The sequence below is a fragment of the Leopardus geoffroyi genome, chromosome E1, assembly GCF_018350155.1.
Source record: "Leopardus geoffroyi isolate Oge1 chromosome E1, O.geoffroyi_Oge1_pat1.0, whole genome shotgun sequence".
Taxonomy (NCBI): domain Eukaryota; kingdom Metazoa; phylum Chordata; class Mammalia; order Carnivora; family Felidae; genus Leopardus; species Leopardus geoffroyi.
Window position 1 is genome coordinate 48,653,183 of NC_059330.1, and position 24,207 is coordinate 48,677,389.

At 37.2% G+C, this 24,207-nt stretch overlaps 1 protein-coding gene across 19 annotated transcripts in view; it reads left to right on the top strand.

Moving 5' to 3' along the window:
- The window catches only part of CEP112 (centrosomal protein 112), a 468,148-nt gene that overhangs the window by 36,294 nt on the left and 407,647 nt on the right, over positions 1 to 24,207 (top strand). For 11 of the 19 annotated variants that reach the window (XR_006715132.1, XR_006715133.1, XR_006715134.1 and 8 more), the window contains 4 exons: positions 5,526 to 5,619; positions 7,550 to 7,627; positions 16,838 to 16,885; positions 17,393 to 17,470. Coding sequence is in view for 16 of the 19 variants with exons in the window: in XM_045489498.1 (XP_045345454.1) it covers positions 5,526 to 5,619; positions 7,550 to 7,627; positions 16,838 to 16,885; positions 17,393 to 17,470 (298 nt within the window). In the remaining 3 variants the exon portion in view is untranslated. Of the gene's footprint in view, positions 1 to 2,927; positions 3,612 to 5,525; positions 5,620 to 7,549; positions 7,628 to 8,964; positions 9,686 to 11,406; positions 11,755 to 16,837; positions 16,886 to 17,392; positions 17,471 to 24,207 lie in introns of those variants that run through there. The other 8 variants (XM_045489501.1, XM_045489502.1, XM_045489514.1 and 5 more) reach the window with 7 other exon arrangements.

A 24,207-nucleotide genomic window follows, 5' to 3' on the forward strand; every position in this document is an offset into this window, starting at 1 on the left:
CATGAGAAACCAAAGCAATTATAAAGACAGAAAAAAAAGAGGACTTAACGTTCCTGATTTTTAGAATTAAAGCTACAGTAATAAAGATAGCAGTGTTGGGAAAGGATGGATAAAGCCAGAGATTAGAACATATTCTAGAATTTGAACCAGTTCTAGAAATACATCTGCACATACCGATTGAAAATCCATTGATTTTCCACAAAGATGACAATGGAATTAAACGAAGAAAGGAGTTAAATCAAATTATGGGGGGAACAACTGCATATCCACATGGGAGAAAAATCAAATGGGTTTTAGACTTAAATGAAAATGCTAAACACTAGACAACTTTTAGAAAAAACCAAAAATCATTGTGACCTAGGAGTAGGCAAAGATTTCTAAAATAGGATATAAAAAGACACAAACAATGAAGAAATGTTATAAACTGGACTATCAAAATTGAAACTTTCTTTCTTTGAAAAACACCATTTGGAAACTCACCTGGCAAGGCACAAAACGAGAGAAAATATTCTAAATACATATAATCTGACACAGAACTTGTGTTTAGAATATGTGAAGAACTCTTAGAATTCAAGGAAAAGTGGACAACCCAACCAGTGTGCAAAAGATTTTACAGACAAAAGAAACTATATGAGTGGCTAATGTATATACTTGAAAAGATGGTCAGCGGCATTCTGGATCAGGGATCCGGATCTTAGAAAGTTTCTTAGAAAGTTTAAGATACCATACCATATGACCCCACAGTTCTATTCTTAGACGTTTAGTCAAGAGAAATGAAAACTTATTCCACATAAATACTTGAACTAGAGTGTTCATAGCAGCTTTATTCATAGTATCTGAAATGTGGAGACCATCTAGATGTCCATCAGCACATGAATAAATACACAGATTATGGTTCGTTCATATAATGGAATACCACTAATCAACAAACGAAAATGAACTTTGGATACACGTAACAATATGGCTGAATCTGAAAAACATTTTCCTCAGTGAGAGAAGCCAGACATAAAAATGTACACACTGTTTGAGTCCATATACATGAGATTCTACTAACTGGAGGTTGTGTGGGTTTGCAGGAGGGAATAGATTGATTAACAAAGGAGCTCGAGAGAACTTTTGGGTGTGATGGGAATCCGTGTCTTTATTGTGGTGGTTATACAGGTGTTTGTCAAAAGTCCTCAAACTCTACGTTTTAAGTGGATCCAGTTTTATTGTCCATAAATTGCACCTCAACGCACGTAGTAAAAATCACATGCGGCTTCTTCCAATCTAAACACCTATGGACGAAAAGAGTGAAGTTCTGTCTCTCTGCCAGCCATACAACCAACCCACGGTGGTGATAAAGGGCCTGGAGAATTCCCATTCAGAGACGCGGAATGAGAGAAGGAGTGATGGCAATTCTCTGGCAATTCTGAAATCTAGCCAGACATTTATTGCCTGTATCTTGATTAGGGTTTAATGCTCCTTCCCCGGGAGTGTTCTTCGTGGCTCTTCACTCTGTTCCTGGGGCTCTTCGCTTTTCCCTCTGAATTACCTTTTTTTTTTTTTTTTTTTTTTTAACCAGAAGGAATGATTTGCTTTAAGGGTAGTAGTTTTCCCAGCCTGCCTCCTGTTTGTGGGAATTTGGAGAATCAAATGTCTCTCTGTTCATTTTGAACTCTGTCCCTCTCACCTGGAACTGGTCTGATTGCTTAGTTTTGAGGCCGTGGCTGTGTCCTTTGCCTCTACTAGGCATACATAATCTTATAAGCCATCGCTTTCAGAACCAGCACTGATTTTCAGCTTCCTCTAAGAGCAGGGAAGCCTGTCCCTGCCTCCGCACCTGTCCCTGCCTCCGCATTCTTGGCAGGTTTGACTTTCTTTTTTTTTTTTTTTTTTTTTTATGTTTAGAGAGAGAGAGACAGAGAGAGACAGAGCATGAGCGGGGGAGGGGCAGAGAGACAGAGGGAGACACAGAATTGGAAGCAGGCTCCAGGCTCTGAGCTGTCAGCACAGAGCTGGACGCGGGGCTCGAACTCACAGACCGCGAGATCATGACCTGAGCCGAAGTCAGACGCTCAACCGACTGAGCCACCAAGGCGCCCCTGGCAGGTTTGACTTTCTTCCTCTACTTAGGGGAACTTTGATTGCTTTCTACTTCTCCAGAGTCACACTTGCTGCTGTCTCTAGTTGTTTGTGGAACCAGAGCCTGGCAGACCTTCAGTTTTCATCCTTTTCATGGCATCACATTTTTGTTCTATCTAAAAGTAATATCGTAAGTTCTTCTTTTAGGCTCTTTGATGTAGTCTTGACTGGCACTGTCCCTACTATTTCTTTTAATAACTATTTCCTGAGTTTCCGTTTTATTTGCTCCTTCTGGAATTCCTATTATTTCGATGTCAGAGATTATGAATCTTCCTACCTTATCTCTTGCATTTTCACTTATTGTAATCATCCCTTTATGTTTTCCTTCGTGTTATCTGAATATTTCTTGAACTAATTTTATAATTTGCTGATTTGATTTTATACTATATTTAATGTGTTAGTCTCTTCTCCCATTATGATTTTAAAATTTGGTAATCATGTTTTTTATTTGTAAGCACATTTTTATGACCACAGATTGTTCACTTCCTTTTTACATCTGAAATATCCACTTGAATGACATTGGAAACACAAATTAAAATTACATTTAGGGGCACCTGGGTGACTCAGTCAGTTGAGCATCCGACTCTTGATCTCAGCTCAGGTCTTGATCTCAGAGTTGTGAGTTCAAGTGCAGAATGGGGCTCCATGCAGGGTATGAAGCCTACTTAAAAAAATTACATTTAGAAGTTTCCCTTTACATATACATAATAAGTTTTGCAGGAAGACATTTGATTGGTCTTCCTTTAGGTGTAAATCTTACGTATCTTGTGTCTTATCTCTTTATCTTTAAGGAGACAAGTCTTTGTTTCTCTAGTATTTGGAATCACGCATTATGCTGAGAGAGTGGTTCTGGGTTCTTGTCAAAATACTACAGCTTTAGGAAAAAGTGAAAGGGACGAATTTATTTTTCCTACAGTTTTACTCCTTTCACGGAGTAAAGAGGCATGGACATGCCTGGGTCTTACTAAAGTGCGGAAGCTTTTCTTTCTGTGTTGGTTTCAGCACCCTGAAATTGATCAAGCCACAATTCTCTTCTAAATGGCGCAAGTAGCATAAGCATGAGCTCCTGTAATCATGTCCCAGGTCCCAATTGTTGGCTGTCTACGAGCTAGTCTGCATGGTAGACATCTATTGCTATTCTTCCTAAAGAGGCTTACAGGGCCGAGCTTTGTCCCCTACCCTCTGTTCCACTGTCACCCTGACCTCCAGCCCCATCACTGTGAATTCGAGCTTTCTATCTACTTTGAGTTTCAGTTAATGGTGTTTCCAGTAGGAGACAGTCTCAGTGGCAAGAAACGAAACTTCTGTGCCTAACGCCCTGTGTCTCTTGTGCCTGCCAGATCTTAGCAATGATATGGCCTCCTTCTTTAGTCGTCTCAGCTGCCTTCACCAGAAGCTGGCTTCAACAGCGCCTCTGCTTTCCTTGGCCTGAACTGGAGCATGTCTTAGGGACAATATAATGAATTTAGTTTTGGACACGTTGAATTGTAAGTAGGGCTTTTCAATTTGTACTTGTAATAGGGTTTGAGGCTGAGAAAGAGCAATTTGGGCTGGAGATACAGACTTGCTAATCCAAGCTCCTTGTTATTTGAAAAGCTAATAGCAGTTTTATTAGCAGTTTGGATTGTCCAGAAGGAATGCATGTAAAAGGGAAAATAAATAAGGTTTGACACAGAACTCTGAGATGCATGGGGTAGGCAGGGAAGGAAAGGCTACTGAAGGTTATTATAAAGGAGATTTCTGAAGGATCAAATGAAAATCAGGGAAGAATGAGCCTGGCTTATTCTAGGGAGCCAGTAGATGTGACATCTTGAAAACACTGTTCCTAATGTTTAGTGAGATCAACTAGGGTAAGGACAGATAGTTCATTTGCTTGAGCAACTAGGAGATCGTTGATAGTGTCCAGCACTTTTAGGTTGAGTGGAAATCAGATTGTAGTTGATTGACAAGTATACGTCAGGTTAGGACATGGGCCTAGTAACTTATTTTGAAAATTTATTGTGAAGGGAAAAAGGGTAAATTGGTACAGAGGACAGCTACAAGTGAACTGAAAGGATATGTTGTTTTATGTATGCACCCCGTGTAATAAATAGATAAATGGTTCCATCCTCTTTTTTTATTAATATTTTCTATGAGAATTTCTTTTAATATTTAAGCATTTTTCAATTTTTAAGTATAGCTCTTTTTATGATTGTTTAATCTATTCTTAAAGAAGAACAGGCCACTGCTTAGTATGATGTATCAGGTTGCCTCTTCCCACATCCTGAGTTTTAAATGTTTATATCAGCTAAAGCACATGGGCTAATGAAATTATTCTCAGCCTATTGCTTTATCTGTTTTTCTCATTAGTTTTTAAGTGTTTGGATATTGAGTAGGGGTATAAAAAATTAATAGCTCTCTTTAAAACAGCTTTTTCAGACATTTGACATTACTTAGTGACTTGTCTACGGAACGTTATTCTTTCATTGTTACTACCAAAAAACACATTCATTGTCATCTTGTCTTTTTTAGTTATAATTCTGTCTTTGGGAATATTGCTAAAATGGACCAATATTTGTGAAGGGAATCCCGATAGGGCTTGTGGTTAAAAGTTAGTGACTTTAATTCATTCTTTAATGGTTAGTTTCCATTTCATGTATCTTGAAGGAGCCGTTCAGAGGATAGATATTCCTAATAATGAAACTTTCATTGAAGTAGCTTGAATAAAAATATATGAGAGACTCCAGGCTAAAGTAGAATATTGAGTATAATATTTTATACTATATTTTATATTGGAGGAAAGTCTTTTTGTTGAAATTCATTTGGAAGCTTAAGCTATTTTCCTATTTGTACTGTACTTATAACATTTTACCTGAATTAACATGGTGTATTTTAAATTTAAGACTGATTTATCTGTAGTTTCTGACATAGTTTCAAATTAATCCAAATTTTCAGCTACATGAGAATTTTTTCATTTTATATATTTTAAGCCTTCATCTTGATGTGCAGCATGAATCCAATAAAACTTACAAACCTTTTAAAATGATTATCCTCTTTGAGAGTATATGCTTCATTTTTTTTTTTTTTTTCTTATTCTATACTTGGAAGAGGGTGAGGAAGGAGAAAAGATTTAAATACGTTTAGTTTATTGTAGTCCCACTTAAAAATAGCATTTGTTTGTGAGCAGGCACGTGGCATTTAGGTGATGTTTTATTTATACTTAAATCTAAATAAAAATAAAATGTGAGAAATAATAAATGGTCGTTATTTGCATTTCTTTTTTCTCTGCCATGGAAGTATCATTGTTAAATATAAACAATCATCTTATTTCCAAAAGAGAAAAATTGGTAATCCCAGATTTAAATGCCCCCTTTGTCCTCTGTATTCCCCCCATTCTGATTGTTATTATTTTGGTCTATTAGTAGGAACCAATACACTGCGAAGCTCCAAACAAGATCACATTCTGTGAGTCCAACCTCCAGAGAAGATGGACAAAATATTACCCCAAAGAGTTGTGTAAGATCAGATTCTACTTTTGTTTGTTTGTTTGTTTGTTTGTTACTTTAAAATAACTCTACAAATTTTTAGTTTCATGTTTGTCAAAGTTCCAACAATTACTTTAAAACAGTGGGTGTTTGAATGAAGTCTGAAGGTTTTGGTGAACACCCTGATATCGAAGAAAATGGTGTGTTTGGTAAATTCCACAGTGCTCCTTGTGGTTTCTCGATGATTCTGAGACATCATGTGTATTGTTGCTTTTGTGCATTGGAGAATAACTTTGAAAGACTTCATTTTTTTAGTTGTGTTTTTTTTTTTTTTTTTTTGCTTTTCCCTTTTACTCAGTGTGTGTGTGTGTGAGAGAGAGAGAGAGAGAAAGAGAGAGAGAGAGAGAGAGAGAGAGACCACCCAGTGGTCAGAGTTAAGAAACTGGGATTAATTTGTAGTTAAGTGGGGGATACTACCTTTCTGCTGAAGGTGAACTGTTTATATTCTGAAATGTGAACGCCTCTTACATCTAACTGCTTAACAGAGTTTTGGTTTGAATAAGGTGCAATGAGCATTCCAGTTAGCTTCCTAAAGAGAAGAATTTTGCCTGCTTACTATGGCCTTTCTTGCGTAACTCTGGCTTGTCTTGAGTTACATGACTTTTAACAAGGAGATCATGTGTGATGCATGGCTGTGCTCTAAACCTAACTCACTGCATTTTCTCCAGGGATAGTTTGGAACTTTGGGGAATACTTTCAGGGCAGCACATTTTAAATATCTGTGGGTTTTTTATGAATCGTTACATTTATTCACAATAAAACAAGGCAGGTAGGTGTTTTATGTCTTTCTGAAGACATTTTTGTTCACAGAGAAAAACATATAAGAAACGGGGGGCCAACAATCGAAACAATAATGAGTTTAAATATAGTATATAAAATAAATTCAACATTTTGTTCATTAGAAATTTGGAGACAATAAAATATGGAGAACATTTTAGTATATTTTTCATCACTTCAGATAGTTTAAATGATCATAGGTAAATAGGTTTATTTATTAGTAATGAGGTGTTCTAAAAATGTGGAAATGCTGTGCCAACAAATTTAACTTCAGAATGCATTTTTTGGCTGTACTGTAATGTATACATTATTATTTTAAATAGATTTACCTTTCTAAGTTTCTAGAGCTCCCAGATTATTGTCCATTTCTGGGCACAGATTTTAGGCTGTCCTCAGTTAATTATAGTTTTAATCTGCTTTGATAAATGTGTAATAAGTTATATGAGAGGGAAAAAAAATCATGCAATTTTAATTTTTAAAAAAAGTAGAATTTCGCCATAATTGTGTTCTCATGCTGTGAATCCAAAGCTTATTTCTCTTTATATTCAGTGTATGAATGGGAATTAATTTAAGAACAAAGAGCTTCTTGGACATCAACACAAAATTCCCTGTTAACTAATTTTAAGGATTGTAAATAATTCATCTTTTCAAGTGTTCCCCCCCCCCCCCCCCTTTAAAGCTACTGTGGTATACCACAATTAAAACTTTTTGTAAAAGAACTTAAAGAGAAGAATCTGGATTAATTTTTAAAATATTCTTTTGATGTGTTTTTTTTTTTTTTTTTGAAATCTAGTTACTGTATGAATATATTGTGAAGGCACCTCGCAGCCCTAAGCAGCTATAGTAAACAGTCATTACTTAGCATTGAGAACTTTGCCTCAGCTATGACATAAACCTTCCCTCTGAGGGGAATACGGTACTACCAGAAAAGCACACGAAACTCTCGTTACTCTGAATGACGTATATTTTGTCCTGTTTTCTGTCTCTTCTGTTTTCTTCCCCCCTCCCTTCCTCCCTGCCTCTCTCCCTCTCTTCCTGTCTCCCTCCCCCCTTCTCTCCCTCCTTCCTTTTCCTTCTTCCTTCTTCCCTCTACCCCTTCTTCTCTCTTCTCTTTTGTCTTTCAGGAAGTTCATCCCCAAAGATCTGCTCTTTCTTTGGATGACAGCGACATCGAAGCTCGCCTTAATAGTTGGAATCTTGGGGTAAAAAAACAAAAAAAGTACTTGGTTTATGTATGTACATCGATGTAGCAGAATCCTGTTGTACTTGGAGAACATCTGAACTAATTCTATTTGGTGAATATTATTGGATGTCAGCCATTGAGATGTGTGGTGGTACTGTGGGAGAAGGATCTAGAGAACAGGAAAGACAGATAACATTCCAGAGAAACATAGTCCCTGCCCTCTACAAGCTGTCTTGTCGAGGGTGTAGGAGATATACACATACATAGTTCAATAATTGTTTAAGATAGTATCTGGTAAAATACTGACATGAGTTAGAGAGTAGAGTATTGAATTGGAGGCAAGGGGAGGGAGGACTTGGAGAGGCAAGGTCATTTGGGTTAAAAATATCCGGAGATTTCCTGATGAGCCGCCGTCACGGGCACCAGTTGTCAGGTGCAAAGACTGAGAGGGACATGAACGCATCTGGGTAGGTGTGGAGGTGGGGAACTGGAAAGAGGCAGGCCTGGAGACACGTGTGGTGGTGTGAGTGAATGGACATGACTGGATCTTGGGGACTTAAGCAGGGAGTTGGGGCCAGTGTCAATCAGGCTGGATTGTATCGGAGTTTGAAGGCTAAACTGAGCAGTTTCGCCTTTACATTTTAGGCAGTAGTGAGCCCTGCAGGTTTATTTATTCCTTCCACATTCCACTTTCCATGACGCTGTTGAAGTGCTTTGAGGAAATGAAAAGGGGTTTAGAACAATTTTTATCACGTTTTGTGGTTAGTAGGATAATTTCTAATTTGAAAATTTGCAAAGTATAGGAAATCAGAGGACTAAAATATATTTGAAAATCTTAACACTGAGAGATGGGTTACCATTTTGTTTTAGATATCCTCCTCTCCTTTTTTTTTTTTCCGTGTGCATTTATACAATTAAAATTTAAACAAAATTGGGGTTATATTATAAATACTATTTTACTATGTGCTGTTTTTAATTTTTTTTAAATTTTTTAATTTTAATTTTAATTTTTAGAGAGAGAGCAAGAACATGTGTGCAGGGGAAGGGGCTGAGGGAGAGAGAGAGAGAGTAAATCCCATGCAGGCTCTGTGCTGTCAGCACATAGCCTGACACGGGACTCAGTCTCCAGACTCTGAGATCATGGCCTGAGCCAAAATCAAGAGCCGTATGCTTAACTGACTAAGCCACCCAGGTGCCTCTATGACGTGCTGTTTTGAGTTTGATAGAAGTTTATAACCGTTCTATAAATATAGGAATATTAATGAAAGTACTAATTTCTCTTTTGGGTGGGTATTCCATAACTTATTGAAACATCCTGGACATTTTGGTTGCTCCCAGGCTGTGGCTGATGTAAGTAATGCTGTAGTACAATTCCCTACAGATCTTTGTGTACACATTTGGTACTTCCTTAGGTTACATCCCATCTTGGTACATAGCCTTCCAGAAGGTATATACCAGTTTCTTCTGCAACCAGCAGGATATAGGATTGTCTGTTTCTTACTTCTTCACTGACAGTACAGATTATTATTTTAAAAGACCTAAAACCCTTCCTACTAATAATGGTCTTTAATGAAAGGAATGCTTTAGGGAAATCGACTTGGTGGCATTTTGGAGGTTATATTGGATGTGGGTAGAAGTGGAGAAGGGGAAACCATCATCTTTTTAGTGTTTGTGGTGAACTCCACACTCGTGTGATTTCTGTGGAGACGGAGAGCGTTGAAAGAAAAGCCATTTCATGGGGGGAAAGGACGCTGTGTGACTGATTGGCGAGCTGACCAGAAGGGCACCTAAAGGTTTGCTTCTAGAAAATGGGAACATTGGCTTCCTGTCAGTTAACTGTCAGATGGGGGAATCCATTTTAGGGGTTACCAGTTTCATTTTAGACGGGTGGAGTTTGAAGAGATGGTCAGACCAATTGGGGAGGTCAGGGTCTGGAGTTTCAGGAGACTCGAGGGCTGGAATCTTATTTATGGTTATGCTGTTTGAGGTGTTGGCCCCACCCAGAGGCTGGACAGCCGGGCTTTCAGGGGACGGAATGAGGACAGCTGGCTACTGCAAGGGACACGATTAGAAGAAGGTAGGGAATGGATGAGAATTTAAAGCAACGTGAATCTCGTAGCCATTTAGGGAGCCTATTAGTGAAAGAGATGAGAGAGAGAAAGTTAATAACAAGAGGGGAATAGTAAGTCCAAAGGAAAACATTGTTATGTTTGAAGGTGGAGGAGAAGTTGCCACTGGAGGGAAGTCCTAGCGTTACCGGTGTGTGAGAAGAGCACAGAAAATCCCCCAGAAAGACAGTTCTTTTTTTGATATTTGCCAGAAAGCGGTATCAGAGTGAAGAGTAAAATTCTGGGCTAGCCTTTTAAACTTGCCTTTGCCCTCAGCCATTTGGCACTTCTGATGTGCGTTGCTTAGCCCACAGAGAACGTTGCCCGATTATGTAACTCTTCAGAGGATTAAATTTTTCATTCCTATAGTAAAGTTAAAATAAAACATCCAGAATATTTTGAGGTGACGCCTTAAAACTAGGTCTGCCTGGGTTCTCTTTCACACTTTTATTGTTCAAAGAAGGCACTAACAGTGTAAAATATGAAAGTCTTGCATTTTTATATATTTATAACGTATATACATTAATCAGGCAGAACTCTATCTTTTGATCACAGTAGAATAATTTAAGAATCCAGTGTATTAAAGAGCTTAGATTGCACTTTGATTTTAGTTTTGTATTAGAATGCGTGATGGATTTTTTTTTCTCTTTCTTCCTGTGAGTGATCAGTTAATGGTAGTTAATTTTAGTTTTCTGTGCTGAGGGTACATTTTTTTATATTGCCGACATGACTTTCAGACACCTTCATTCAGATGCATTAGAGGTTCTAGAATTTGAATCTTCTAGTTTTTGTTAAAAATACGCTTTTTCCTCAAGTATATTCTTTCTTTCCCCAGGAGCGTCTTAGTATTTTTTTTAGGAATACGTAATATAAGTAGAGATTCGCTTACTCAACTAGCAATTTAATTTTCCTCCTGTATTTTTTTCTTACTCTTTAAACTTTGTAACCTTTAGTTTTGGGGAAACTTTCTCACTCTGTCAGTATATTTGATACATATATTTCCTGCTTGACTATCTTTATGTAAACTTTCCTCTTTTTTCTTTTTCTGAGGGCCTGGTGGGGGGCTGGGAGGAGGACTTTTCCATCCTGGTTACCAGTCACCCGCTCACTCCCATCCTGCGTCCACATGCTGACCGCACCAGGAGCGAAGGAACAGTGAGGACTCTTTGCTTCCTAGCCCCGGAGCAGGATCTGGGAGGGATGTGGGCTTAGTGCAGGGATAGCTCTCAGGACAGGCAGTGGGGGCTGGGCGAGGTCAGCAGGCATGAGCGTCGGATCCCACGGGTGGCTCCAGCGGGTGGACAGCACCCCAGAGGCACGCAGACCCACCTGGAGGCCAGGGCCCATCAGGGAGGGGTGAACCTCCCTGTCGAGGGCTTGGGGACACCTGTGAGCCGTTAGCGGGTGGGGATGTGCCTTTCCTCTCCCTGTGAGGAATGTGGGGAGCCTGGCTGTTCTCCTCACTGGCCTGTTGGGAACCGTCCTAATCAGGCTCGGGGGCAGCTGGTGTGGGAGACACAAGAGGAAGTCCACTTGAGATGAGCTGTTCCAGGAGATGAGCACGTCGCTGACCACAGAATTGCGAGCTAACTAAAATGGCTGTAGCGCGAAGCTTTGAAGGTTTGGGGTGACTCGTGGCGTAGCAAGAAGCCACTTGGTGCAGTGGATGCTGCCAGACGTCTCTGGGAGGTGACTGTGCCAATTTGCCTCCTCATCAGCGACGTGCCCGTTCCCGTTAATCTACCTTCTCTTCCATCGTGGTACTGACAGTCCGGTTTTGTTTTTGTTTGTTTGTTTAACTTAAAGTTCAGCCGTTCTTGAGAGTGGTTAGTGACACTGCACCGTGGGGTGTTCGTGTATATTTTCCTGGTGACTCATCCAGTTAGGTGACCTTTTTTATGTCACTGACAGTCTAGATAGCCTCTCGGAGTGAAGTGCCTGCCTACGGCTTTGCCAGTTTTTTCCGTTGGGTCGTTTGCCTTTTTCATACTGATAACCTGAGGGCCTTGTTTCTGTTCTGGATAAGAGTCCTTTTCGAGTAAGTATTGTAAATATTTCCTTCTACTTTGTTGCTTTCCTTCAATCTCTTACTGGTGTCTTGGCTGAACAGAAATTTTAAATTTTAACGCAGGTCACTTTCTCATTTTTTCACCACACGGTTAGTGCTGTTTTGTGTCCTGTTTAAGATCTTTGACTGTCCTAAGGTTCCGAAGATGTTCTTCTTTGTTTTCTCCCAGCGGCTCTATTATGTGACTTCTTCTCTTTGGATTACATACCATCTGGAGGTGATTTCGGTGTATGTTATAAGATAGGGAGTTAAGATTTGTTTGGTCCCTTGTGTATATTAAGGTGGCACTCCTATTTATTGAAAAGACTCTTCCTGCTGCACCGCAGTGTTATTCGTCCCATAAATCAGGTGACGGTACGTGTCTGTTTCTGTTCTGTTCCTTTGGCTTACTTGCTTTTCCTTGTGCCGATGGACTATGCCTTTCTCTCTGTATCTAATTTGTACTCACTAAATGTTGAGATGTGAGTAGACCAGCGAATGAGCCTTCATTTGTATTGTTTCTGTGGATAAATGTTTTTCAAGTTCTAAAATGTTGCCTTAAAAAATTATTTTGGAGCACAATTGATTTGACATTGAGGACTGAATTTATTTAAAACTACCGAGCGGGTTTTGGCATTTCTAACTGATGCCACGACTTAAAAACATTTAGTTGTGTTGTTAGTAATAGATTGCTTGAAAATGTCCTTTCCTTTAAGGCAGCTAAAATATCATATAAAATGTCTTTCTATTTTTCTGGAATCATAGAACATCTCTAACTGATCCACATTAATCTGTGAGGGGTATTTGATCAGTTTGATCAAAATCCTGAATAATCCAAAGAAATAGACGGACAGAACCCTTTGTAACCAAACAAATCAGCTAAAAAACTAACCAAAACAAAATGTCAAAAGCCAGTTTTCATTAGAAAGCATCCAGATATCTGTATTTGTGTCTAGTTTAAATGATGACATATTTTATTACCATGATTCTATTTGCTCTTTAAGCCAGAAGTGTTTGGTCATGTGATTCATTCCTGCTATTGGAACTTAATTTTTTTTGGCATTGTTTTCTGTATAATATTTCGTTAGACTTTAATGTTTCACATAAATCCTTTTTATCTTCCATTTTGGACATTCTTTGTTGTGGCCTTCTTTTTTGAGGTATTGTGAGAGAACAAGAAATTTTCTAAAAGAGCATGAAAAAAGTAAATGTTAAGACTGTTTACAGATTGCTTCAAGTCCATTTACTGGTGGATTACAAAGTGGGAACATTGAACTTCAAAGCACATCTGGCTGCTGTTATAAAATCAGAAAATAGATTGCTTATTTCCCCCAAATAGACTCAAGAACATGCTTTACTATGGATAATTCTCATTACGTATTCAAAGTGGGTATGAGACAAACTCCATGGATTGTAAATGAGTAACAATTACAGAAAGAAGATTTATTCTTGTTTACGGTGTTCATTGTTGCTTTTAAACATTACAATATACTCTTTCTTTTTTGGTCAACTTGAGAAAGGAAATTTATGATAACAGAATGAATCCTTAACTTCTGTATTTAATGGCTTTTAAAGATGAAGAGAATGAAATAGGAGTTACTTCTGCATCGTTGAAAGGCTACATTATAATTAGCTAAACCAATATTTTGTACTCTGCTTGTAAATGTAGAGCTGTGTAAAAATAAGTCACAGATGGCTTTGTTGGCTTTTGGTTTTAAATTTGAAGCTTAATTAGAGCTTGAGCATCTTTGAGAATTCTGTTTTCCCCTTCCTTTATTTCCCCCCTTATATTTAATTCTGCTTCATGAATTAGGGTTTTATATATTTGCAGATTTGGGTGTGTCCTTGAAGAACTTACTTTCTGGGCTGGTTTTTCTCCATTCCAAAAATAGAGAATGGTTACTTACTATTCATATATATACCTTCAGACAATAAATATTTATTGAGTGCACTTTGCTGCCTGTTGGAAATTTGCTGCCTCTGTTTTTCAAAAAGCTGTGTATATATATAGTACAGTGTTATTTACTAAAGAATGTGCCTCTTTCTCTGGTATAATATTTAAGTGGGTTTTATTATTGTCCCTACTAACTAAATGTTTCCCAAAGTAAAGTGTACTAATTCATACACCCACCAGTGGTCCTCCATCTGGAACACTTTTATTGGCAAATTTTTAATGTGTACCAATCTGGTGGCAGAAAATACCCTCTCTCTGTGGCATTACTTTACATTTTTCGTATTTCTAAAAAGATTGAGTATATATTCATGTGTGTATTAGTCATTCAGATTTCTTCACCAGTAAAATGTGTCTCAAGTTTTTCCCATTAAAAAAACTGTATTATTCTTTCTTTTATTATAAAGACCTTCCTTACACATTTTGGAGACAGATCATTTGTGCAAACATCTCCCAGTTTATGACTTATCTTTTCATTTTATTTGTGATCTTTTATTCATTATCTTTTCATTTTATTTATGATCTCTTTTCTGGAGAGAAGTTCTTACTTAAGTAGTCAACTTTATTAATTTCTTTTTTGTGTATGCTTTTTTTTCTTGTTTCTTGCTTAAGAAAATTTTCTACTTTGAGGTCACAAAGTCATTCTTTTATGTTGTCTTCTGCAAGTTTTTATGCTTCTGCTTTTAATTATAAGTATTTAATCCGTTTGGGAATTTATTATATATGGTGCAAGGAAGGAATCTGATCTCATTTTTTCCCACTTATTTTTTTTTGTCATTTTTTTAATGTTTTATTTATTTTTGAGACAGAGTGAGACAGAGCATGAGTGGGGAAGGGGCAGAGGAGAGGGAGATACAGAATCTGAAGTAGGCTCCAGGTTCTGAGCTGTCAGCACAGAGTCCAACATGGGGCTCGAACCCATGAACTGTGAGATCATGACCTGAGCTGAACTCAGATGCTCAACCGACTGAGCCACCCAGGCGCCCCTCATTTTTTTCCCACTTATTAAACACATCTTTAATTTTTCAATAATTTGCAATTCTAGATATTTCACGAATCACATTCTCATATTTATTTGAATTTCTAGTACTTTCTGGTTGGTTCCGTTGACTTATTGTCATCACTATAGTTTTATAATATCTTTGTAAGTCACCCCATCTTGATTTTTTTCTTCAGGCTCTTCTTGTTTATTTATTTATATACATTTTATAACGAGCTTATTAAGTTTTACAAAAGTCTTCTTGAGATTTTTGGATTGGATAAATTTAGTCACTAGATCCAGTCAAGGAGAATTGCCATTTTTACACTATTGAGACTATCTAAAAGCATCGTTTTGCTATGTATTTCATTATTAGTGCTTTTCAAAAAAACTTAATTGTTTTCTCTGTAAAGGGCTTATGTATATTTTCTTAGATTTACTTTTAGCAATTACATATTGTTTTGTGATTGCAAATGTTAGCCCTGGAAAATCATTTTCTTTTCCTAGGTGATTTTTGCTAATTTGCAGAAGTACAGCTGACCTTTACCTATCAATTTGGCATCTCGCAGCTTGGCCAAACTCTTATTTGGTCGACTCCTGTTTCCTATCTTTCTGTTTTCTGCCTTTATTTGTAGTGTTCTTTATGAACGTCCTGAGATTATTCAGAAGTTATACTTGACTACGTATTATCTTGGGGGCGGGACATAGATACCATCGAACGTTGACCTGTGGGAGGATGGCCTACCCACCTCAAGCGGGTGGCACAGAGAACCTAGTGATCGCTAGTGCTGGAGACAAGCGGAGGCCAAAGGAGGTCGTGTTACTGTTGACTTCTGTTTCATGGCTTTAAAAAAAAGTAATTCCAACCGATTTGATAATAAATTTCATATATTGAAAAAATAAAAAAATAAAAAAAAGTAATTCCTACTATGGACAGGTTTTGATTTTGATTTTCTGTTTTTTCTGGGAAGTTTTTATGGATATTGGATTCTTTGTTTTTGTTTTTGTTTATAATTGTTATAGATGTTAGATTGTTTTGAATGAGCAGTAGCCGGGGTTATACGGGGGGGGGGGGGGTGGTTTGGGTAGCTTGCTTTCTTAGTTTGGGAAGGCCTTCTACTCCACTGAAGATCAGTTTCTTTAATCAGAGGTGCCTTCTGTGTTGTCATTTTGGCCTGTCATCTTCTGTTTCATTGGTTTTGTCTTGTTTCTGGAGGGTCCTTTTTCTTTAGCTCCTTTCTTTCCCTTCATCGTGGACAGGCTTCCTTCCAAGGGGCCTCTCTCTACTGCACAAGTGGTTCCTTTCTGGCTCTTGACACGTTCACTTTTTACACCCTTTATTTATTTATTCATTCATTCATTCATTCATTCATTCATTCATTCATTATAATTTATTGTCAAATTGGCTAACATACAGTGCATACCATGTGCTCTTGGTTTTGGGGGTAGATTCCCTTGATTCATCGCTTACATATAACACCCGGTGCTCATCTCAACAAGTGCCCTCCTGAATGCCCATCACCCATTTCCTCCCTCCTTCTCCCCCGCCATCAACCCTCAGTTCTCTGTATTTAAGTGTCTCTTATGGTTTGCCTCCCTCCCTCTCTGTTTGTAACTATTTTTTCCCCCTTCCCTTACCCACACATACAATAAACTGGTCATTACTAGTAAGCAATACTCCACTGATTACCAGATAAAATTTCAGGTACTGGACTTGCCCGGGTGTGTAGTGATTAGATTGAGACTTGAAAGATGAATGGGAGGATATTCATAAGGTGACGGAGTAGTGCCTAGAGCTAGAGAGGCCCAAGAGAACTGCCATATTTCAGTAATGTAAGTCAGCCAGGATCCTGGGCGGATAAAACACGACGTGAGGAGTAGTGGGGATGAGGCTGGGCAGTGAGGCTGTGCGAGGGTCACGAAGGTGCATTTCTGTCTGCAAACGAGTTTATGTTTTCTATGTTATTTGTTAGTGGGCTACTGAAAATATATTATGGGTTACCCATCCTAAAACACAAACTCAGTATTAAGACGTACAGAAAATGTTCCGCATCACAGTTCAATTCTGTGTTTTACCAAATGATAATTAAAACCAAAAAATATTGTTAATAATAGAATTATTAATTTCTGTCTTAAATTTTCAGATAGAAAATCCTCGGTACCTGAGACAGAAGCCTATCCCAGTTGCTCTGGTAGGTGAGAATTCCACTGGACTTTTCCTATGGACAGACTTGTTTTTAATGTTTATTGATTTTAATGTTTATTTATTTTATTTATTTTTGAGAGAAAGAAACAGAGTGTGAGCAGGGGAGGGGCGGAGAGAGAGGGAGACACAGAGTCAGAAGTAGGTTCCAGGCTCTGAGCTGTCAGCACAGAGCCGGATGCGGGGCTCAAACCCACGAGCCCTGAGATTGTTACCTGAGCCAAAGTCAGACACTCAACCGAGCGAGCCACCCAGGAGCCCCTGTACAGATATTTCTAAATAAAGTAATCATTAAGTCATTTACAGAAAAGAACACTGGTCCACATTATGAAGCATGAGAGTCTTATTAATCCTATCACTTGGGAGTGAATAAATCGCTTTTTTCTCCAACGTTGGTATTATCTTGGCATGAACTTCAGGCAATTTAGAGTTTCCTTTTGGGTTAAGGATAAGCCAGGCCTGAGAAAGTATTGAATAACTCTTATTCATTCAACAGATGACCCCCAAATTTAGCCTCAGAAAATCCAGCAGCCTCCATGATGATCCTCTACTCTTCCGAATGCACGAGAAAGAGGTAGGATTGAGACATTTCTGCTGTACCGAATAATGAACACGGTTTTTGTATTTTGTATAATGTGAGTTTTCAGGTCTTTGAATCATAATGCTCAGTAAGAAGAGATTGTGTTTGCTACAAATGTAAAATAATGATGCAGGGTAGGGGTAAGGGTTGTTCTTCTGTTTTTTTCATGCGCATCTCCCACTTGGTGAGAGTGTGGTGAGGGCTGTCTCCTGACTGTCCATTCCTACTTCTCTGGGCTTGGGGAGATGGCAGTTTTTAGAAGCAGTGTCTTTGACCTCAGCGAATCTCTCCATCCTGCCTTTATCTCAACTTGCTTGTAACGTACCTTTCTAGGTTTGCTCTTCTTACAGTTTCTGCTATTTAAATTGATCTGCTAAATTAAGCCATGCTGTGGCTGACATATAACATAACATACTTTCTTTGATCATTTGAAAGTGGAATTATCCAAGAGGCAGTATCATTAGTTAAAAACATAGACCATAGAGTCCAGAATACCTGGATTGGAACCCTACTCACTAGCTGCATGAAAGTGGGCAGATACTCGCCCTCTCTGAGTCCCCGTTTCCTCATCTAACTTGGGAGACACCGGCTTTACAGGCTGAGCATGAAGATTTTGTAGTCTGGAAGTACTTACATGCTTCACATATAGTAGTCATTAAATGAAGGTGAATTTGCTTTGTTCTTTATTTTTTTAAGTTTATTTATTTTGAAAGAGGGGGAGGGAGAGAGAGAGAGAGAGAGAGAGAGTGAGTTCGATCAGGAGAGGGACAGAGAGAGAGGGAGAGAGAGATAATCCCAAGCAGGCTCCATGCTATCAGCACAGAGCTTGATGTGGGGTGGGAACTTAGGAACTGTGAGATCATGACCTGAGCCGAAATCAAGAGTTGGATGCTTAACCGACTGAGCCACCCAGGCGTCCCTGCTTTGCTATTTTCTTGTTAAAATTTCTGTTCTAGGAAATTTGAAAATCATCATTATTATTTTTATTTTTGCTTATGGCACCAGTGAAACGCTTCGGTCACCTGTGTGGTGTGATAGAAGACTGTTAGGTTAGGAGTCTGATGAACTGTGCCCTTCATTTGCCTTTACCACTCTCTAGTCATGTGACCCAGGGAAGTCAAGAATATTAGTTTAGTTTTTGCTTAACGAGAGGCTGATTATTGATGTGACAGGATCATTACCAAAATTAATGAGAATAATGAATATGCATTGGAAATGGTAATTTAAATGTGCAAATGTGAAAAATGTTATTGGACTTAGATTTAATGTTTCTAATAAATTTAATTAAATAATTTTATCTTTCATTATTTTTTCTTTCATTTTAATGAGGATGCTTCTAAGAATTTCTAAAATTCAATTTCAGTTTGGCGATTTTCAACATGAAAGGGTTTTCTCACCACCCTGTTTATAAAATATCACAAAGGACGTTGATCTCTTTCTTAGATATTCCAAACAGTGGCATGAACATATAATTTAATTTTTGTTGATAATGGAGGAGGACAGGCTATTTTTTCTTTTAAATTTCAGTCTGGTGGAATTATTGCTGCTGCTTTCAGTAATATTTATCATATGATGGCTCCAGTTAAAGGCATGTAGGGTCTTGTTTTTTGGTGCAATCCTGTTGCTGAAAAAACCTGTTGAAATAAAAAGTTCTAAAAAGCCTTTGAGGGAAATACTTGTCGCATGCGGATGCATCTTCTTTTGAGCTCTTTTTTTCTTTTTTCTTTTTGTTTATTTATTTATTTTGAGAGAGAGCATCCCTGGGGAGGGGTGGAGTGGGGAGAGAGAGAGAGAGAGAGAGAGGGAGAGAGGGAGAGGGAGAGGGAGAGAGAATCCCAAGCAGGCTCAGCACTGACGGTGGAGCTCAAACTCAGGAACCCTGAAATAATGACCTGAGCTGAAATCAAGTCAGACACTTAACCAGCTGAGCAACCCAGGCGCCCCTTGTGCTCGTATTTTGAATTTCTTTCTTTTCCAAATTGTTATTGTTTTTGCAAGTCATTCCAAGTCATCCCCAACCACTTTTCTTTTTACTTTTATTCCGTACTAATTCTTACCACTGAGGCTGGTTACCACAGAATAATTAAAATAATTGAAAGGAAGTGCTGGCTTTTGAATCTTTTGCGGGTCTTCGATGAAGTAATATCTTTATTCAAAAAGCATTAAAGCTGTCATGTGTGGCATCAGAGGCTCAGTTTTAAATGTGTGTGCCTTTATTTTTTTCCACACCTTTGTGTTTTTGTTTTTGTTTCTGGCATGCTGTGAAAATAGTTTTGGCACTGTTGAGAAGTTTGCATGTAAACATCAACTTACTTCATATCTTAAAACAGACCCAGTGCTTATATTTTGGCTAAAATAATCCTTTGTACAATTACATAGTTGTCTTAGACTTTTGGATGAAGTTTTCTTATCATCTTTCTTCTCCATACTGCAATATTTAAAAAGTATATGCTGAATCGCCCCAGGGTGAGAAATATCTTGGTTTCATCTTTCTTTTAAAGCAGTATTTATAATTAGAAAGTGATCTGTGGATTTTTATTGAGGATAGTTTGGAAGATACAGACACATGTGAAGAAGGAAATAAAACCACCTATAAAATCAACAGCCAGAAATAAAAACTCTGTATTTATGCAAAGTATGTATGCAAAGTATTATATTACCTTTCAGTTTCTTTCTTTATGTATCCTTTAAACACAGTTTTCCTTAGGAAATTGAGGTGATACCAAGTATTGCTTTGTATATTTTGAGTAATTTTCCTTCTATTAAATATTGTTCCTAAGCATCTATTTTTAATGGCTGTATTATATTTCAAATTATGGAAGTATTCCGAGTTAATTTAACTTATCCCTACTGTTCAGCATTGAGATTTTTAATACTTTTCCCTAATATAAATAATCCTGGGGAAAATGTCTTTAATAATCTCTATATGCACCTCTAAATATTTCTTTGGGGTAATGAATTATATCTTACATGATAAAATTGAAATGGTGGATTTCTGTAAGTTTAGTATCATTAACAATTTAACTTCTAGAATAAAAATTAACACTCGGAAGCCTATTGAAAATTGTACGTTACTGTAAGATACGAGTAACGAATTTATTACATGCAAAAATGAGAATGAAAATAAAAAGCAAAGAAAAACAGGAGCCATTTGAAGGCTGAGGAAGCAGCAATTTATATTGCCTTCGTAAATACAAAAATATGAATTATATTTTTTTGTATTTGCAGGACAAAAATTTGTAATACTTTCCTATTTGAAATAGAAAATACCAGTCATATTGTTTTATTATTTTTATCTGTTTCCCAGAGATATTTTTCAAACTTGGATATTTTTCCCTGAATTTAAATATATAGTTATGTTGTGATATGCATGGTTATCCTTTAGGATAACTTTATGTGTGCTTGCTTTAGTCACTTGTATTAAACATTTACTTATGGGCATGATGATCAATGCTTTTCTGTTTTGAAATTGCTAGAGCCTTGCACGTCTGTGTAAGAAAACCCTGATGTGTCTTGTGCATGTTCTCATCTAAAAATGCTTTTGTTATTGCCGAGTGCTGTTTTAAAAATCATAAAGAGCGATGTTTCGAGAACATTGTTTATTTTAAAATGAAATATGAAAGGGGCGTCTGGGTGGCTCAGTTGGTTGAGCGTCTGGCTCTTGAATTCGGCTCAGGTCATGATGTCACGGTTCATAAGATTGAGCCCTGTGTCAATGCGGAGCCTGCTTAAAATTCTCTGTCTCCCTTCCCCTCTACCCCTGCTCCTCCCCTGCTCGTGCTCTTTCTCTCTCACTAAATAAATAAATAAACTTAAAAAAATAAAGTGAAATATGAAATATTAAATATTTAATCTTCATTTTCTTAACGCCTAATCTTCATTCTTCAGAGGTAATCATCGCTAAAAATTTAATGTGTATTCTCTTTAAAATTTTCTAGGAATATCTCATTTGTTTATACAAATGAGATCATAGATCATTATATACTGTTTCAGTTTGCTTTTTTAGCTGAAATATATATTCTGATAATATTTCTATGTCAGAAATTGTCTCCATTCTTTTAAATAGTTACATCGTATTTTACTGTGGTACCAGTATTTTATTAATATGGCTTCCTACTGAGGGATATAGTTTATGTAGAGTATTTTGCCCAAACAGTGTTTCAGGAACATCCCTGTGTAAATCTCTGTGTATCGTATGCTTATTCTTATATATTCTGTGAAATGGAATTGCTTGTTCACAGGGTTGCACGTTTAAACTTTTTCTTGTCATCAACAGATTGCCCTTGAAGTAAGGTTCTGTCTACATAGGGTGCAGGTGCGGGAAGAATGGGGAATGATGGCTAAGGGTCTGGGAGTTCTTTTGTGGAGTGATGAAAATGTGCTGAAATTAGATTGTGGTGATGGTTGCCTCATTCTCTGAATTGTATACTTTATTTATTTTTTATGTTTTTAAAGTTTATTCATTCATTTTGAGGGGGTGGGGCAGAGAGAGAGGCAGAGAGGGGCTCTGTGCTGTCAGCATGGAGCCTGACGTGGGGCTTGATCCCAGGAACCATAAGATCATGACCTGAGCTGAAACCAAAAGTCAGATGCTCAACCAACTGAGCCACCCAGGTGCCCCTGAATTGTATACTTTAAATAGGTGACTATTCTGGTATAGGCATCATGTCTGTCTCAACAAAGCTATTAACAAAAGGTTATATCTGCTTATACTCGCGCTGATGGTGTGAGAATGTCTGTTTTCCCAATTTCATCAACCCTCAGTTCTAGACATTTTTGCTTCTCTGTGACATGAAAAATAGCATCCTATTGTTTTTATTTATTTATGTATTTATTTTATTTTATTTATTTACTATTTACATTTATTATAAATGAGAATGAACAGATTTTTTGTCTGTTTTAATTTCACTTTTGCGAGATGTCTTTTCTTAGAGTTTTCCATATTTTCATTGAATTGTTTGTCTTCCTTGTGATTCCTGGACAATTTATATAATATGCTAAAGAATTCCGGTCTTTGTCATTTATCTTGTGAGCATCTTTCTCTATCCTCTTTTGATTTATTTCTGGTGTTCTTTTTAGTGTGTAGAAGTTTTCTTTTAAAAGCTGGATCTGTCCATCTTTTCTCTATGGCTTCTGGTTTTTGTACCAGACCCAGAAAAGCATTTCCTCTTCCAAGGTTAGGGGGAAAAACAACAACAACAACAAAAACTCATATTTTTGTCTCTTTGTAAATCTTATTTTTATATGTAAATCTCAGATCTATTTCAGAGGCTTTTGTTGTGAGTTTTGATGGTAAGTTTTGATGGTAATCTAGGTTAGTCAATTTTAATGTTTACAGTAAAAATTTAGGAGGTTGCAATGCTTATGTGAAAAAAGGCAGTGAGTGTGGAGAGAGTTGACTAATATGAAATTTTATGCAGATTAGAGAGTTTATATGTCATGAAGCATTAAATAAGGATTTAATTCTTTTAAACTTTAGGGAGTCCAAAAATACTGAATTAGCCTTTAGAAATCGAACTTTATAAACCACAGCTTTCATTTTAAATTTATAATTGTGTGGAAAATACCATAGATGTTACATGAGTAATTTTTGCAATATTGTTTTATTAGAGCTAAAGACTTGTAGTTTTCTTTTGGTGGTTAAAAATATATACACCTATAAAATATTTAAAGATGTTCTTTTACATTTCCAATTAATTTTGGGCATTATGGGAAAACATGTTCAGAGAGAGTGATCCTTTATTTTGACTCGCCTATCATTCGCAAACACACTTGAACTTGTTTGCCTTTGTAATTGCTAACACATTTCCTGTGATATGTACATCACAGAATTCTGTGACAGTGAGCATCATTAAGCAGTGGGCTTTTTCTCTTAGTGTTCTTAGAGAAGATTTCTGACACAGCTTAAGTCATTTGGAAAACCGTTGTCACTGAAAATGAAGTAAGAGACAACACAACAAGGGGAGATCAATTTTCAGAGCGGCCATCAGTTTTCCGAGAACAGATGGTAGAAATTGCTCTTTTTGTTAAATAAAATAGAAACTTTCCTTTGAACTTCACCTTCACTTATACTGAATGTTCTCACTTATCGTGTAAAAAAGGATGTTGCTTCCTTCTTACATGTAATGCCAATGAGGCATTCTTCCCTTTGTGAATCTGTTAGTTGAATGTAGAATTTAAATGCATCCAAGATAGCAAAACTTACATTATTGACCTAATAAGTGAAAAAATTGATATTTGTAAACATTTCGCCTGAATATAAATTCAGATACACACAGTGTCCCAAAACATAATAAATAAGTATACCAAGGAATACCACTGTAAACAGCATCCGGGCAAGGGTTAGATCGTTGCTAACATGCCAGGCGCCTGCTGTCTGACCCTTCCCAAACATGCTCGTTTCCATCTTCCCGAGAAGTAAACAGCTATCCTGATTTTTCTGATAATTTCCCTCCTTTGTTTTTAAAGTTGATTTTATCACCAACGCTGGTATCCTTAAAAATGAAAATATTTTTATTTTAGTAGATTTTAAACTTCATATAAATAGAACTAAACTTTATAGATAGTCTTTTGCTTCTTTTGCTCAGTAGTATGTTGGCAAATCTGCCATGATCATCTTTGTTGTGCCATCTAGCTTTCTGTTAAATGAATCCGCCACAATTTCTTGCCATATTCTTTTGAATCTGTTATCAATTTTGGGTTTAAAAATTTTTTTAATGTTTTTATTTATT